Here is a 17,121-nt window from a genome sequence, read left to right on the forward strand (position 1 = left end):
ATGGCAAGTGCAAAGGTCCTGAGGTGGAAACCAGCTTGACTTGTTCAGGGCACAGAGGAAGGTGGTATGGCTGGAGCAGAGCCATAGTAAGAGGTGTGGGGGAGGCAGGCAGGACCAGGTTTTGCTGGGTCTTGGTAGGGCCTGATGGAGGCGTTTGGAATGTGTAAATGTGATGGGACGCTGTTGGGGGTTTTAAACAGATGAGTGGCACAACCCGATGGACCCTTGACAAAGCTCCCTCCAGCTGCCATGGGGAGAACGGAGTAGAAGCAAGGCTAGCCCCATGGGAAGTCCCTGTAGGCACCCGGGTGGGAGATGGGGGTGATGGTGGGGTGCTGTTTTGTATAAATCGGATGGGTCAAAGGTGACTCCTAGGACTTGGGATTCAGCATCTGGGTGGTGGTGAGGTGGCTTCCTGAGATGGGGACGATGAGGAGGAACAGGGTGTTTTGAAGGGCTGGGGTAGGGAACCAGGAGTTTCGCTTTGGACGTGGTAGGGTGGGAAGAGTCTATTAATCATCCAAGTGGAGCCATCAAATAGGCAGACAGATATGTAAAGCTGGAGCTCAGTGGAGAGGCTGGGGGGGAACTGTAAGTTGTGCGCTGTCAGGAAGAGGATGGAATGGATAACCAGATGGGGCTCCCGCCCTCTCGAGCTCGTGGTCACATGGAGTGATGAGAAGGGGGGGTCACATGCGTGTACAGGGGTAGCAAATGCTCATGTTGGAGGGGTATGTTGTGATTTCCAAAATGCTTTGTGGATAATAACGTTACTCAGGCCTCAGAAGTGCTTCGTGGAAAGCTAGACATTAGTACGCCCATTCTGTAGATGAGAAAACTGAGGCCCTGAGAGAGAAATGACTCAGTAATAATGGCTACCACTTAGGGAGGACCACTTCAGTGAACAGGGATCAGGCTACACATCCTATACATGTTGTTCCATTTAATTCCTTGAACAGCCCTTTGAGGTCAGAATGATTGAAGTGTCACCTGAGGAAATTGAGGCTTGGAAAAGGTCAGGTGCCCACAGTCCCAGTGTGTGAGGGACAGAGTCAGGTTTCTGGCCCTCTCCAGAGCCCAGGTCTTTCCAGGACACCGTGCATTGTCACCCTATACAGTTAAGGAGGCCGAGGCCTAGAAAGAGTTGGCTTTCCCCCAATTCACATAGCAAGAAGCAGGCAAGAGGGCCAAGATCAGTCCCTCGAGTTCTCAGCTGGAAGGGGCTCTTACACCCGTCTAGTCTACCCTGCTATCCAGTGTGGGAACACCCTCTGCACCATTCTGGGCAGGAGGGAGTGCATTTTCATCCAGGTGGCCCCCAAGACAGGTGCTCACTGCCTTCCCAGGCAGCTCAGCCTACCCTGACAAGCCCATCCTCATTTTGAGCACAATCATTTACAGTATAATTTACGTGGCTCCCAGACCCCATCCCTTCCTGTCCTCCCCACGCTGGACTTAACTCTAGGCTGTCCATGTCTTAGAATGGGGTATCCAGACCAGGTCATAATTTGCCAGATCAGGGATGGCCAGTGGGTGTCGACAGGCATGCTGACAGTTGTGGTGGCTGACAGAGCAAGTGTGGAGGCCTGTGATGGGGGAGTGGGGCGCCCACCCTGTGCGCTGGGTGAGGCGCTGCACCTGGGCCGGGCGCTGTCAGCCGCTCTGGGCCTAGGCCTCCTGTAGTTCCTTCTCGTGGCTTTCTCTCCCCACCAAGTGGAACCAAGCCAGGTGGGAAAGTGGACAGTTACACTCCAGGTCACCCAGGTGTCATATTAACCATGTGTCTCAGCCTTTCTTCCCCCAATCTGTCACCCAGAGCCCAGCTGCAGCAAAGCACAGCCAGTCGACCCTGAAATACCACCAGTGTTTTACCTCCCCCATTCAATGAAAATTAATCGATCGCCTGTTAGATGCCTGTACTGGGGTGAGGGGTGGGAGGTGATTACAATGCAGCAGTGAGCAAGAATGGGCCTGTTCCTTCTCAGCTTTTGATGGGTCAGGGACTGAGCAGATGATGCACTAAACAGAGGGCCCTTCTCCCCACTAGCATCTCTGCACTTTCTATAACTTCTCTATCTGACTCGGTGGTAACGCGCCCCCAAGTGGCTTTAGATCTCATGCTGCCTCTAGATTGTGGAGAAATGGAGCCTCCTACTGGCTAACAGCCAGTCCTGAGACAGCTCGCTGTTTACCCAGAATCTTTCTCATTCTTTAATTCCTTTAGTCAGCAAACATTTAGTGAACATCCCCCGTGCCCTGGCACCTTTCTACTTGGGGAATAAGAAAGACAAGTCTGTGCTCTCATGGAGCTGGCACCCACTCTTGTTGGGGAGACAGACAGGAAGCCAGTAATTGCTACTATGAAGGAAAGGAAAGAATGTAATGGAATAGAGTGACTGAAGAAACGGAAGAGTGGGTGGGTGGCCAGGGGAGGCCTCTCTGAGGAGGGGGCATTTGGTAGAGATTTGAGTGATAAGGAGGAGCATTGCCTTTACTTACGCAATTTTCCTCTGCTAGACTGAAATTCTAGAAGGCAATGCATTGTGAGAAATGCAGTGTGGAGACAAGCTTATACAATTTGCTGGACCTTCTAGAGAAAAAGGAGACAAAATTATGAAGCCAAATTAGTCATGGGGCTTTGAAGGGTCCATTGCAAATAAGTAGAAGGTTCCTGAAATCCAAGCTTCACTCACTTCAGGGTCAGTCCACATGTGGAAGGGAGGCAGCCATGCAAGATTTTTTTTTTAGGGGGGAGGGGCAGTGGAAAAGGGAAGTCAGAATGGACACAGTTTCAAAGGCTAGAGCTGGGGCTTCAAACCCCTTAAGCTGCATTCTTAGATGATTAACAGTAAGAATGAGAAAGGTGAGAGGTCAGGAGCATTGGGTACTCCGTCCACTTTCCAAAACACACGGAGAAAGCAGAGGCCTTCGCAGGCAGACAGGGAACAGGCTTGAAATGTCACAAGACCAATGACTGGAAAAGCAGGGATGCTGGGCAGAAGAGACTGTTCAACTGGGTGGGTGGGCGTGGAACACCTGGATATTTGTTTCTTTATTTGGACGAGATAAACGTTCAGCATTCAAGAGGTACAGAAGGGTTTATTTTACAGTGTTGCCAGTTTCTGGTATAGTTTTCTAGATCTGACCCATGCAGCCCCAAGCAGATACTTAGATATAATTTTTTCAAACACAAACAGTAGCACATCAGTCAAGGTCCACTGTCCTGCCTCTTGAGCTTTCTATTCAACAGGACATCTTGGAGATTGTTCCATATCAGGACACAAAGAGCATCCTGTTATTTTTCATTACTGCATAATATTCCATCATAAAGATCCACCCTAATGCACTCACCTTCCCTCCACTGCTGTGCGCTGAGCTTGTTTCCACTCTTCTGCTAAAATACCTCATGTTGCTGGGAGTATCCTTTCGAGGGGTTATTCTGCACATGTGTGAGTATATCCCTAAGATTAATTCCTACAAGTGGAATGACTGAGTCAAAAGGTATGTGCATTTGTAATTTTGGTAGACAGTGCCAAATTACCCTCTCCCCAGCGATGTGCAAGGGAGTTTCCCCACATGCCCTAACATGTGTCATGCACTGTTGGTATCTGCTGATTTGATAGCTGTGTTTATCTTATTGTGAGTGAATCTGAATATTTTTTCATTCAGAGCTGTTTGTATTTCCTTTGCTGGGCAGTCACCAGACCTATCTGTTGATCAGATTACTACTGGGTCATTATTTTTTTTATTTCTTTCTTTATTTTTATTTTTAAAAAATTTTTATTGGGGAATTGGGGGATGGGAACAGTGCTGGGGAATTGGAGGAAGGGGAACAGACAAGTTGCTGTCCTTTTGTTCTTCAGTCTAGCTGTGGAGGACGTTGCTTCACTGGCCCAAGTTGGCACCATCATTGCGCTCTTCCCAGGCGAGGCAGATCAGTTGCCGGCTTCTGGACGGCCGCTCACTGCGGCTGCTGGCCGCTCATGCTGGCTGCTGGCTACAGGCTACACACGGTAGCCCATGGCAACCCACTGCAGCAGGGGCTGCAGCCTACGCCCTCGCCGGTGACTCACGGCAGCCCAGCTCCAGGTTGAGCTGTTGTTCAGCATCTTAGCTGTAGAGGGCAGTGTCACTGGCCCTCATATGTGGGATCCGAACCGGGGCCCTCTGGCGTCCCAAGCCAGCTCTTAACCAATGTGCCACTCGGCCAGCCCCATTAGTTTTTTTCTTATTGATTTTAAATTGCTCTTTATGTATTAGAGAAGTGAGCTCTTTGTGTCGAGTTGTTTATATTTCCCTCCCAGTGGTTCACTTCCTGGGACATTAAATTGGTCTCTGGAATAATAATAACATTGGGAGGAATTCAGGGGCATGTGTCACCTCCCTACCCTCACCCCACACCAATTTCCTAGAAGGGAAAAAGAAATGTAACCGGAAGCAATATAACTTGCAACTATACATAAAAGTTGCTAAGTAAATTATGAAGCATCAGTCTTGGTTCATTCAATAAATATTGGGTTGTCAGAAAAGTCATGATGCATTTTTAAAACAAAAAACAGAGAAAAAGTACGTCATGACTTTTCCGACAACCCAATATACGGAGCATCTTCTGGGTGCCAGATGCTGTCCTAGGTGCTGAGATTACAGCAGTGACCAAAACAGTCAAGCTCACATTCTCCTTCTCATGGAACTGACAAGTGAGAGAGACACACCATGAGCAAGTAAACAGACAGCGAGACACCTTGAGATAGTGATAAATCTTACGAAGGAGGTGAATTAGAGGTAAAGGGAGGTGTGGCGGTGGGCTGGTTTAGAGTAGGTGGTCAATGAGGGCATCTCTGAAGAGGTGACTTTGTGTTAGGACCCGAGTGACAAGAAGGATCCAGGCAGGAGTGTAAGGACTAGAACTGCCTGGCAGAAGGAACAGCACGTGTAAAGGCCCTGAGGTAGGAGTTGAGGTCAGGAAGACCAGCACCGGCCTCAGTATAAGGGACCTTAGAGGCCAGGTGAGGAGTTTACTTGTAAGGATGTGGGCTCCAAGAAGCCACTGAAGGTGTGTGTGTGTGGGGGGGGCAGGGGGCGGGGGTGGCGGGGGTTGCTTTTTCTTTTGGAAATGTTCAAACCTAAAAGTAAAGAGAATGATATCAGGAACCACATGTATCTCTACCCAGCTCAGTAGATACCAACATTTTGCCAAACCTCTTTCATCTATACTCTTACTTTTTTGGTGGAGGGACTGGATTTTTTCTCTCTTTCCCTGCCTCATTCCCCTTTAAAAAAAAATCTTTTCACTGAAGTACAACAAATATTGAAAAGTGCAAATCATAAGTATACAGCTCAGTGATACTCATAAACAGCACGCCCATGTCACTGGCCCCCAGATCTGGAAACTGAATATGGCGGCTCCTCAGAAGCCGCCTGGGATCTCTTCTAGTCTCTACCTCCCAACCTCTGACATGCAAATGGGACATACAAGGACTCATACAGGATGTTCTCTATTGTGCAGCCTCTTTCACTTATCATTACGTTTGAGAAGTTTATACTGCTGTGTCATTGTAGATTGTAGCCTGCTCATTCTCATTGCTGTAGCATTCCATGAATCACAGTTTATTTACCCATTCACTTGTTGATGGGTATTTGGGCTATCTTCAGGTTTTGGCTATTACAAATGGCTCTGCCGTGAACATTCTAGCACGTGTCTTGGTGAACACATGTACGCACTTGTGGTGGCTTATACGCAGGCGTGGAATCAGCTGTAGTAAATAGTGCCTGTTTTGGTTGCTAGGGCTGCCATAACAAAGAACCACAGATTTGGTGTCTTAAACAACAAGAATTTATTATCTTAGAGTTCCGAAGGCTTACAAGTCTGAAATCAAGGTGTTAGCAGGGCTGGTTTCTCCAGAGGGCTGGGAGGGAAGGATCTGTTCCAGGCCTCTCTCCTTGGTTTGTAATGGCCGTCTTCTCCCTGTGTTTTCACATCGTCTTCTCTGTGTGTGTGTCTGTCTCTGTGTCCAAATTTGCCCTTTTTATATGGACACCAGTCGTAGTGGATTAGGGCCCACCCTAGTGACCTCACTTTAACTTCATCATCTGCAAAGACCGTATCTCCAAGTAAGGTCACACTTTGGGGGTCTGGGGGTAGGGATTCCAACATATCATTTTTTTTTTAAAGATTTTATTGGGGAATCGGGTAGGGGAACAGACAAGTTGCTGTCCTTTTGTTCTTTAGTTGTGGAGGACATTGCTTCACTGGCCCATGTTGGTATTGTCATTGCACTCTTCCCAAGTGAGGCAGATCGGTCACTGGCCCGGGACGGCCGCTCACGCTGGCTGCCAGCCACACACGGTAGCTTATGGCAGCCCACTGCAGCCTCACTGCAGCCTACGCCGTCACTGGCGACTCATGGCAGCCCAGCTCCAGGTCGAGCTGTTGTTCACCATCTTAGCTGTAGAGGGCTCAGCATCACTGGCCCTCATGTGGGATCCGAACTGGGGCCCTGCTGCTCAGAGCTGGCGTCCCAAGCCAGCTCTGAACCAACACACCACTCTGCCGGCCCCCAACATATCCTTTTGGGGGGAACACAGTTCAACTCATAACAGCACCAAGAGTTTCCCAAAGTGGTTGTACGATCTCCTCACCCACTATGTGCTGGAGAACTTTAAAGCTCATTCCAGACATAATGCCATTTGCCTTGGGAGTATTTTAAAAGGCTGGAAGACTTGGTCTGATTTACATTTTTAAACAGTTCTAATTGTTCCATGGGAATGTAAGACAAGGCAAATATTTCATCAAGAAGGAAAAGGTAAATGAAGAGTGAGCCCTCCTGGGCCGGCCAGGTGGTGCGTTGGTTAAGAGCTGGCTTGGGACACCAGCTCTGAGCTGCAGGGCCCTGGTTTGGATTCCACATGAGGGCCAGTGACACTGCCCTCTACAGCTAAGATGGTGAACAACAGCTCGACCTAGAGCTAGGCTGCCATTGAGGCCCTGGCGAAGGGGTAGGCTGCAGCCCCTGCTGCAGTGGGCTGCCATAAGCTACTGTGAGCGGCCGGCAGGCTGTGTGAGCTGCCAAGAGCCGCCGTGAGCAGCAGTCCAATGGGATCTGCCTCACCCGGGAAGAGCGGAATGATCACAATACCAACATGGGCCAGTGAAGCAACGTCCTCCACAGCTAGACTGAAGAACAAAACGACAGCAACTTGTCTGTTCCCCTCCCCCAATTTCCCAATAAAATCTTTAAAAAAAAGAAAGTGAGCCCTCCTGGATGGTACAGGTAGGGTGTTCCAGAAGCCCGGGGCTGGGAGAAGTCTCCCGGGTGCCCTTAGCTCAGGGACACTGTTCAGAGACCAGTGCTCCATCCCTCAACTGCCAGGCCACCCTGTGCAGCACCCCGTGGCACTTAGGTGAGGCAGAGGGACTCAGGCTGTCCTTCTGTCCACCCCTCTCCCTGGCAGGACATACAGCAGCTCCTCCAGCTCCAGCAGCTGGTGCTTGTTCCCGGTCACCACCTCCAGCCACCTGCTCAGTTCCTGTTGCCGCAGGCCCAGCAGAGTCAGCCAGGTAAGGCCCCACCCCGATGGCCTCCCTGTTGCCCCCACAGAACTCCCCCTCACCCCTCACCCCATGTGCTTCTCTTGTCTCCCCAGGCCTGCTACCGACGCCAAATCTATTCCAGCTACCTCAGCAAACCCAGGGAGCTCTTCTGACCTCCCAGCCCCGGGCCGGGCTGCCCACACAGGTGAGTGTCCACTGAGTGCACCATGCTGAGTCAGCAGCAGGGCCTGCGAAAGGCTGGGTGAATGAGGACAGAGTCGGGGGCGGGGGGGTCTCCTCTCCATGTGGCCCACCCCACAGCCACAGGGGCCAGGACAGGAGTTGGGAGACCTGGGGCCCCGCCCTGCTCTGCCACTAATTTGCTGTGGAACCTTAGATAAGCTGCTGTCTCTGTCTGGATCAGTTTCGTCCTCCATAAAACAAAGGGAGTCAGCCAGACCAGTGGTTCTCAACCCTCTCAGGCACATGGACTCCTTTGAGAATCTGATGGAAGATTTGGATCTGACCCCTACTACCCCAAAATGCACATGTGCACAAACACAGGAAATTTCCTGGGGTGGAAAGCCTTTAGGTTCGAATTCCTCAGGTCTCTTCCAGGACTCCAAATGGAGGGTCTCTGAGGAAGGGTCTGTTGGATAGTTCACACCCCTTTCCCAGACCAATGAAAACGGTGTGTGTGTGGGGGGGGGGTGGGGGGAGGGATACAGATGTGTTTTATTAGGCCCACATCACATATTTATTTATTTATTTGGGGAACAGTGTGTTTTTCCAGGACCCATCAGCTCCAAGTCAAGTAGTTGTTTCAATCTAGTTGTAGAGGACACAGCTCAGTGGCCCATGCGAGGATCAAACCGGCAACCTTGGTGTTATGAGCACTGCGCTGTAACCAACTGAGCTAACTGGCCGCCCCCCACACCATATTTTTATTTTTATTTTTATTTTTTTTAATTGGGGAACTGGGGGGAGGGGAACAGACAAGTTGCTGTCCTTTTTGTTCTTCAGTCTAGTTGTGGACATTGCTTCACTGGCCCAAGTTGGCACCATCATTGCGCTCTTCCCGGGTGAGGCAGATCAGTCGCTGGCTTCTGGACGGCCGCTCACGGCGGCTGCTGGCCACTCACGCTGGCTGCTGGCTACACACGGTAGCCCATTGGCTGCTCACACTGGCTGCTGGCTACACACAGTAGCCCATGGCAACCCACTGCAGCAGGGGCTGCAGCCTACGCCGTCGCCGGCAACTCATGGCAGCCCAGCTCCAGGTTGAGCTGTTGTTCAGCATCTTAGCTGTAGAGGGCAGTGTCACTGGCCCTCATATGTGGGATCTGAACCAGTGCCCTCTGGCGTCCCAAGCCAGCTCTTAACCAACACGCCACTTAGCTGGCCCCTACACCATATTTTTAAAATTGAATTAGTTGACAACAAAATTCCTAGAAAACGCCAGATTCCCAGCTTCTCTTGACAAACCAGAAGCTCTGACAAAGCTGGATCTGTGTCTGCGTGGCTTGCTGGCAGTGGGCAGCTGGCTGCTGGCTGGAGCAGGGGTCCCCCCTGTCAGGGTGTGAGCTCTCCAGGCCACCTCAACCTCCTCCTGCCTGGCCCCATTGCCTTTCTTGGTTTGCTGCCTGGGTTCTAGACTTTCATAACAATCTTTCACAATTCTTTATGGATTTCAAAGTTCCCGCCTACCCATTTTTTAACAGTCCTTTCAAAAATACATGAACTATTTAGAAAACTCGAAAAGTTCAGAGACTAATAGAGGGCTTAGCTGCAACTGTGAAATCCAAAACTGCTCAGAAAGTCAAGTTATTTTTGTAATGTGGGACCACAAGTCATTTGGCTGCAAAACCTGTCTTAACCTGATGTGAGGTGCCGTGTGACTTTTCTTTATCCCTCTTGTGTGATTTGGGCTTTGCCGAGAGCTGTTAATGTGTTCGATGCCTTGACCTTGGTGGAGGTGGGGGTCAAATCATCTATCATATATGCTCCACGTGAGCTTTCTAAAATCTGAAAACTTTCCAGGGCTGGCCGAGTGGCTCAGTTGGTTAAGAGCTTGCTCAAGAGTTTAAGCTCTGAGCAACAGCGGTTCGATGCCCGGCCTGAGCTGAGTTGCCGCTGAGGATGGCAGGATGGCTCAGCTACAAAAATAAAATAAAATAAAATCTGAAAACTTTCTGAATTCCAAAACACATCTGGCCCCAGGGTTTTGGATAATCGACCAAGGACCTGTGTGACCAACATCCCTGCACCCATCACCTGCTTCAGGTCTTTTATTTTTAGGGAAATGAAACATTCCAGAGAGAGCTGTCGCTTCTTTGTAAATCCCCGCAGTCATCCTTCCCATCTATTTTTTTTAAACTACTTTTACTTTATTTGAAACCTAACCAGTTTTAACCAAGTTCTTCCAACAACACCGTGGGGTAGGCAGAGCAGCTGTGATTGTTCCCATCCTGCAGAGGGTGAAACTGAGGCCCAGGGAGGTTAAGAGGCTTGCCAGAGTTACCCAGCAATTCGGTAGCAGAGCCTGTCCTTGATTCCCGTTTGACAGGAGAATTGAAACACCGCCCCCAGCTCCAGGGAAAGGGCCTTGGCTCAAGAAGCCGTGGGCTCCTACTGGGAGTTGCAGGCTGGGAGGGAATTGCAGAGTTCCAGCAGTGAGAGGCTCCACGTGGGGCAGCAGATTGTAACCTTGATGGGGATTGACAGCCCAGTGTGGAAGGGCCTCCTGCGGGGAGGTGGAGGGGCGTCTGCAGGAAGAGACTGGACGCAGGGAGGGAGAGAGGGGGGACTGCTCAGCCATTGCTGAGCCCCATCCTGGTCCTCCGTCCTGCATCCCGCCCACCTGCCCACCCCACCAGGCCGTGACCCGCCCCACGCTGCCCGAACCGCACCTCTCGCACCCGCAGCCTCCCAAATGCTTGGAGCCACCATCCCACCCCGAGGAGCCCAGTGACCTGGAGGAGCTGGAGCAGTTCGCCCGCACCTTCAAGCAGCGCCGCATCAAGTTGGGCTTCACGCAGGTCTGGGGCCACACAGGGCTTAACGAGCAGTGGGCGTGGGGGCGAGTTCAGGTGGTGGGCGGGACGAGGGCGGCATAGCCATCTGGTAGGAGGGGCGAGGGGGTGTGGTAAACTAGTGGGCGGGGTGAGCCCAGTACTTGATGGCCCCACCCTGACCGCCGCCCTCTTCTCGCCCCACGGGCCCAGGGTGATGTGGGCCTGGCCATGGGCAAGCTCTACGGCAACGACTTCAGCCAGACAACCATCTCCCGCTTCGAGGCCCTCAACCTGAGCTTCAAGAACATGTGCAAACTCAAGCCCCTCCTGGAGAAGTGGCTCAACGACGCAGGTGGGACAGGGCCAGGACTCTTGGGCGCGCTGCGGGCAGTGAGTCGCGGGAGGCGCCCTCTCATGTCCTTGTCTCCTCCTGGGAACAGAGACTATGTCTGTGGACTCCAGCCTGCCCAGCCCCAACCAGCTGAGCAGCCCCAGCCTGGGTTTCGATGGGCTCCCTGGCCGGAGACGCAAGAAGAGGACCAGCATCGAGACAAACGTCCGCTTCGCCTTAGAGAAGAGTTTTCTAGCGGTGAGCCACCCCACCCCCCGGCCCCCTGTCCTGGGCGGCCCTGAGGAAGGGCCGGAGGGGGGTCCAAGCTAAAGAGCCCTCTGCCTGCAGAACCAGAAGCCTACCTCAGAGGAGATCCTGCTGATCGCAGAGCAGCTGCACATGGAGAAGGAAGTCATCCGCGTCTGGTTCTGCAACCGGCGCCAGAAGGAGAAACGCATCAACCCCTGCAGCGCGGCCCCCATGCTGCCCAGCCCGGGGAAGCCAGCCAGCTATAGCCCTCATCTGGTACCAGAGGCCCTCTGGGGGATGAGGGCACAAAGTTCAGCCACCCCTTCCCTTTGCCCTTTCACAGGCACCTTGTGTGAAGCACAATTTACCAGGTTGCCCACAGTGCCTAGAACAGAGGCAGGGAGAGTCACCCTTGGGGACAGGCTGTCACAGAGATGGAGCACTGTCACACAGGGACACATAGTTTCCAAGGAACTGTGGTCTTATGTGGGGGATACAAGCACCCACAGACACACACCAACATAGTCAAACAGTTATCACAGGACATAGTCACACAGGGATAGATACCAGGTAGGGGATGTAGGCACCCCCCCACACACACAGGTTCACAACCACACAGACACAGGCAGGGACATCATTACACCCCTGGGTGTCCATTCAGGTACACAGTCACACACAGACCCACTTGGGCTCAGACACACGGGGACATCCCTTTGTTCCAGCTTATGTGGAAAGGGATGGGACACTACAGAGAGGAGCAAGGGGCCCAGAGGAGCCCCTGCACCCCTATCGCCAAGATGTGGAGGTAGGAGGGACTGTCTGATCTGAGTTATAAAGGACAAAAGAGTCAGCCAGCTAAATGAAGGACAGGCAAGGGAACTGGGGTGCACAAGACCTACAGGCCAAAGTGTGTCAAGCCCTATATGAGGAATTCCAGTACAATTTAGTGTGGTTGGAGCCAGAATGTAAATGAGTGAGTATGTATGGGGAAGGTGGGGGGTGGCCGGACATCCAAGTTACATGCTGAGGAGCTTGAACTTGGGCAGTAGAAGCTAAGGAGGAGTTTTGAGCTGGGGAAGGACAGGGTGACATTTAGAGTGAGGCTTCTGGGGCTGATGGAAGGATGAGACAGGAGGCAGGGAGGCCAAGAAGGAGGCTGGTGGATGGTCCCAGAAAATCAAGCCATATGAGATCCCAACAGCCTGATGCAGAGGCACAACTTATCATCATACCCACCCGCTACACACACTTCAGACCTGGATAGTGTCAGAGGAGAGGGGAGCCCATCCAATAGGAATTACTCCTTCCTGCTCAGGGTCACCTAGCGTACATGTGAAGAAAGATATGGTGGGAAGCACCTGACACAATATAAACAGCCTTGTACCCAGAGCCCCCCTTTCTCATCCTGGAGTCAGGAGTAGGGTCAGATCCGCAGGGAGCACCACAGAGGCTGCTGGGAGACAGTGGCCTAACCATGCCTTTTCTTCTCTCTCCCCAGGTCACACCCCAGGGAGGTGCCGGGACCTTGCCGATGTCCCAAGCTTCCAGCAGTCTGAGCACAACAGGTCAGGGAGGCAGAAGATGGTGGGGGGTTGGGGTGGAGAACACAGTGCAGGCCTGAGCCCGAGGGTCTCAAGTGGCTCAGGGCATCCGTGGGTATCAAGGCTGAGCCTGGGGATGAGGGGTCAGAGAAAACAAAGGGAAGAGGGCAGCCTCACCCCTCCTGGTCAGAGCCACTGGCTTTCATCTCCACGATTTCCTGAGAAAAGCATGGGGTTGACGAAAGGCGATGTACTTGGGTTCTGTTCCTGGCATTTATAAACTATGTGAACTCCAGAGGTGACTTACCTGTCTGAGAACTGGTGGTCTCAGTTTTTGTAAAATTACTGTGAATGTATAATACACTCAGGCGCTATATACATGAATATATACATACAAGTGTGAGACACACACACACACTTTTGTACAAAGCCCTCCTTTCCCCCTTCTTGGGACAGGGTGTGTTTAACACCATACATAAGAATAATACAAAACAAATACCGTGTTGCTTCTTCCCACGTTAGGAAGTAATAAGTTTATAAAGTAGTAAGGGTGAGCCTGGCACTGTTCTAAATGTCAGAGAATATTATAGAGAATATTGACTCGTTTAGTCCTCACATCCATTTTATGAGGTGGGTTCTATTACTAGCCCCATTTTCCAGATGAGACCAGGGAAGTGAAGTTACTTCCCCAAGGGCACAGCTGGGACGTGACAGAGCCAGGAATTGCTGCCCTGGCCTGGGCTCTGAGCCCCCTGAACCTGCCAATTTCTGAGCCGAAAGCCCCGCGTGCACAGCCGCATCCCCCAGCCTGGCCCCTAGAGGGAGCCATAGGGCCTTGTCTTCTGGGCGCCCTCCGTTCCTTTCTGTACAAAAGGAGCCCAGGGGTGATGAGGTTCAGGGCAGGGTACATGGGGTGCTAGCACACGCCGGGCACAGGGCACAGACTCAGTGGGTGACATTGCTCTTATTGCGATTATTGTGATAGTTGTCACCGTGACAGAGGCACAAAGAAATGGCCCTGGGAAGAGAGGGCGAGAGTCCTAAGTCGGATCTGACTGAGGAGACGCTGTAGGACTGGGTGGGGAGGAGGCAGGCGTGGACCACAGGTTCCTGGGTGGAAGGCAAACGGAAGCTGAACTCTCCCTCTCTCTATGTTTCTCTGGCAGTTACTACCTTATCCTCAGCTGTGGGGACTCTCCACCCCAGCCGGACAGCTGGAGGGGGTGGGGGCGGGGGCGGGGCCGCGCCCCCCCTCAATTCCATCCCCTCTGTCACCCCCCCACCCCCCGCCACCACCAACAGCACAAATCCCAGCCCTCAAGGCAGCCACTCGGCTATCGGCTTGTCGGGCCTGAACCCCAGCGCGGGGTAAGTGGGCAGCTGCTGGTGGGGAGGCTGTGGGGAGAAGGGTCGCTGCTGCTTCCAGGGTGGGGAGCTGAGCCCCAGTTCTGCCGGGCGGGTCTCCGCCCCTGCTAATGCCTCTGCTTTGCCTCTTGCAGAAGCACAATGGTGGGGTTGAGCTCCGGGCTGAGTCCAGCCCTCATGAGCAACAACCCTTTGGCCACTATCCAAGGTGCGTGCTGCCTCATGTCACTCTCATCGTCACCAGCCTTGCCCCCTGGGGCCACAAGCCCTACCCCCACCCCCATTGCTGCTCCAGCCATGCCATCCTGCCCCTGCTCACTGCATCGCTCTCCTCTTCATACCCATCTCAACTTTGGGGAAGGTGTAAGGGCTGCTGATGGGGGTCAGTGGGACCAATGGGAAGACAGGGGACATTGCAGGATGCTGGAAGGCACCCCCAGCCCGGCCTCTCTCTCTCCCTGCCAGCCCTGGCCTCTGGTGGAACCCTGCCCCTTACCAGCCTTGACAGCAGCGGGAACCTGGTGCTGGGGGCAGCTGGTGCGGCCCCAGGGAGCCCTGGCCTGGTGACCTCGCCACTCTTCTTGAACCACGCTGGGCTGCCCCTGCTCAGTGCCCCACCTGGCGTGGGCCTGGTTTCGGCAGCCGCTGCGGCTGTGGCAGCTTCCATCTCTAGCAAGTCTCCTGGCCTCTCCTCATCCTCCTCTTCTTCATCCTCTTCGTCGTCCTCCTCCTCCACTTGCAGCGAGGTGGCAGCACAGACCCCCGGAGGCCCAGGGGGGGCGGAGGCAGGGTCCAAGCCGGAGTGAGGGCCCACCATGCCTCCCGTCCTACTCCTCTGACCCCTACCTCGGTCCCGGCCAGCGGTGGGGGCGCAGAGGGTCCTTGGAGCAGGAGCAACAAGGGAGGAAAGACCAAAAAAAAAAAACAAAACCCAACCAACCAAAAAAAGAAAGGAAGAAAAGAAAAGAAGAAAGAAAACCAAAAATAATCACAACAGAAACCAGCTGCCCCAAAGGAACCAGAGGTGAAAAACAAAAAACCAAAAACAAACAAAAAATCCCCCACAAAACCAAACAAACCAAAAACCAGTTGCAAGCCAGACCTCACCCTCACTGCTATGACACCAAATAAGAACCCCCAGCCAGGGGCCGAGAAACCTCACAGGGCGGACCTCACCGAGCCCCTGGCTGTGGGGCCAACCCTCAACCTTGCTTCCTCCAGTGGGGGCCAGAGAAGGAAACAGAGAATGTGCCAGCTTCCTAGCCCTAGCCCCCAGTGAAGACAGGACACAGCCTGGGGCAGAGGGGTAGGCTTTGAACCACCTGCCAAATGTTCTTTTCCAGAAGGTGAAAGAGAAAGGGCCTGAACAATCTTACACCAAATATTCAGTAGCTTCATCCAAAGGATGTACAGAATTTTTAGCGTTGAGCTCAACAGAATGTGTCCCTACCATGCATCCCCCTCTCCCCTGGCCCCCAGCTTTCCCCATTGGGGCAAGGGGGGCGGTCTCGCTTTAACCTCCTCCTTGTCCCCCACCCCCACCCCCCAGCCAAGGGAGAGTGCAGGGGAAGGCATGGGATGACTTTCCACCCCTGTACCTTTCCCTTGTCCCTTGAAAGGGTGGGCTAGGCCATTTTCACCAAGTTCTAGCTCTCACACACCCTCCCTCAGCCCATCACCCTCCTCTGGGCTCTCCCTCCTCCCCAGCCCATGGGAAGGTAGACGTTCCAGGCAAGAGGGGATGAGGTGAGGACATTCAAGCTGTCTTTTTTTCACCCTTGTCTGTCAGTTTCCCTGAGAAAAAAATTCATATTCCAGTGCCTATCCGTGGGAATCCTTCACGTTCTTTGACATTGACCAGAAACCAAAAAGAAAAATCACCTCACCATCCCCCATGCCCCTCTGATACTGGCAGATGCCTCTTCCTCTCCCCCACACACATGCATACCCACACACACCCCCATGGTGGGGTTCCTCGAGATGGCGTCTCCATCAGGGTCCATGTGGCAGGGACAGTGCCATGACCTGTGGTCCCCATCTGAGAGGGCACTGTGGTGGCCACCACTCCCACAAAACCTTCCTCGAGTCTTGGCTGGACCCTGTGTTTAAATGCTCAGCCCTGGATACATCTCAACAACGGACAGAGGAGAGCTGGCGCTGGGAGCCACTTTGCCCTCCTGCTACTGTGGAGGCCAACAAAGTTTTGAACCAAAAAAAAAAAAACAAAAACAAAAAAACCAAACAATAAATTAAAACTAGAAAAAAAAAGAATTTATATATATATATACATATATTTAAGGGAAAGAAGATGAGGACTCTTCAAGAATAAGAAGGAGCCGTGAGGTGGAGCCAAGCCCTGCCCCAGTGGTTCAGGCTCTTGGTCCCCAAGGCTGATGGAAGGATGGATGCTTCTTTCTCTTCACAAATACCTCATGGACGTCGTCTTCGGGAAAGCCGGAGGGGGGTGGCTGGGGCAGGGCCTGTCCCTCAGCCAGGGCGGATGAAAGCTGGTGGGCAGGGCTGAGAGAGGGTGTCAGGGACCAGGGTGAAGAGCCCCACACTCCCTGCCCTCCCCCCTCCAAATCAACTGAAAAAGCTTTAAAAAAAAAAACAGGAAAAAGGAATAATAAGGCAAAAAGAATGGACGAAGGAAAACTAACAAACTTTCGGGTGGTTTGATTCCTCCTTTGATTTCTTTTTCTATTCTCTTAACGTCTGTCCTCTCCTGTCTCTTTTTTTTTTTTTTCTTGTCTCTCTCTCTTTGTTTTTCTCTCGCCTCTATCAATCTCGTTCTTTCTGTGTCTCTCTTCAAACCAAAGTGTTGCTGTGAAGGACGCGAGCCATGGAAATCAGAGTGGGCCCCCCCCCCCGACCCTCGCTGGGCAAAGCAGAGGGAGGGGAGAACCCGGGATTTGGGCAGTGCTGCTGGACACTCCCAGGAGAGGCAGACAGAGCCTTGGACACCACCCTGGGCCCCGAGGCCTCAGCATCCTCTCTTTTTCTCTTGTCTCCCTTCTCCCACCCGGGAAATGAAACTGTTGGGCTGGGCCACGGAGGCAGCAGAGACTCGGCTGTTGCGGGGGGGGGGGG

At 52.7% G+C, this 17,121-nt stretch overlaps 1 protein-coding gene across 10 annotated transcripts in view; it reads left to right on the top strand.

Annotated features, from left to right (window-relative positions):
- Positions 1-16,254, top strand: part of POU2F2 (POU class 2 homeobox 2) — a 32,911-nt gene extending 16,657 nt beyond the window's left edge. For 3 of the 10 annotated variants that reach the window (XM_019629083.1, XM_019629082.1, XM_019629085.1), the window contains 10 exons: positions 7,453-7,558; positions 7,645-7,736; positions 10,408-10,569; positions 10,756-10,897; positions 10,986-11,134; positions 11,225-11,401; positions 12,624-12,690; positions 13,833-14,034; positions 14,166-14,239; positions 14,497-16,254. In XM_019629083.1, the coding sequence (XP_019484628.1) occupies positions 7,453-7,558; positions 7,645-7,736; positions 10,408-10,569; positions 10,756-10,897; positions 10,986-11,134; positions 11,225-11,401; positions 12,624-12,690; positions 13,833-14,034; positions 14,166-14,239; positions 14,497-14,837 (1,512 nt within the window). In that variant the 3' untranslated portion in view covers positions 14,838-16,254. Of the gene's footprint in view, positions 1-7,452; positions 7,559-7,644; positions 7,737-10,407; positions 10,570-10,755; positions 10,898-10,985; positions 11,135-11,224; positions 11,402-12,623; positions 12,691-13,832; positions 14,035-14,165; positions 14,240-14,496 lie in introns of those variants that run through there. The other 7 variants (XM_019629084.1, XM_019629086.1, XM_019629087.1 and 4 more) reach the window with 5 other exon arrangements.
- Positions 16,255-17,121: the final 867 nt, after the last annotated feature.

Source organism: Hipposideros armiger, unplaced genomic scaffold (genome assembly GCF_001890085.2).
Source record: "Hipposideros armiger isolate ML-2016 unplaced genomic scaffold, ASM189008v1 scaffold_824, whole genome shotgun sequence".
Classification (NCBI taxonomy): Eukaryota; Metazoa; Chordata; class Mammalia; order Chiroptera; family Hipposideridae; genus Hipposideros; species Hipposideros armiger.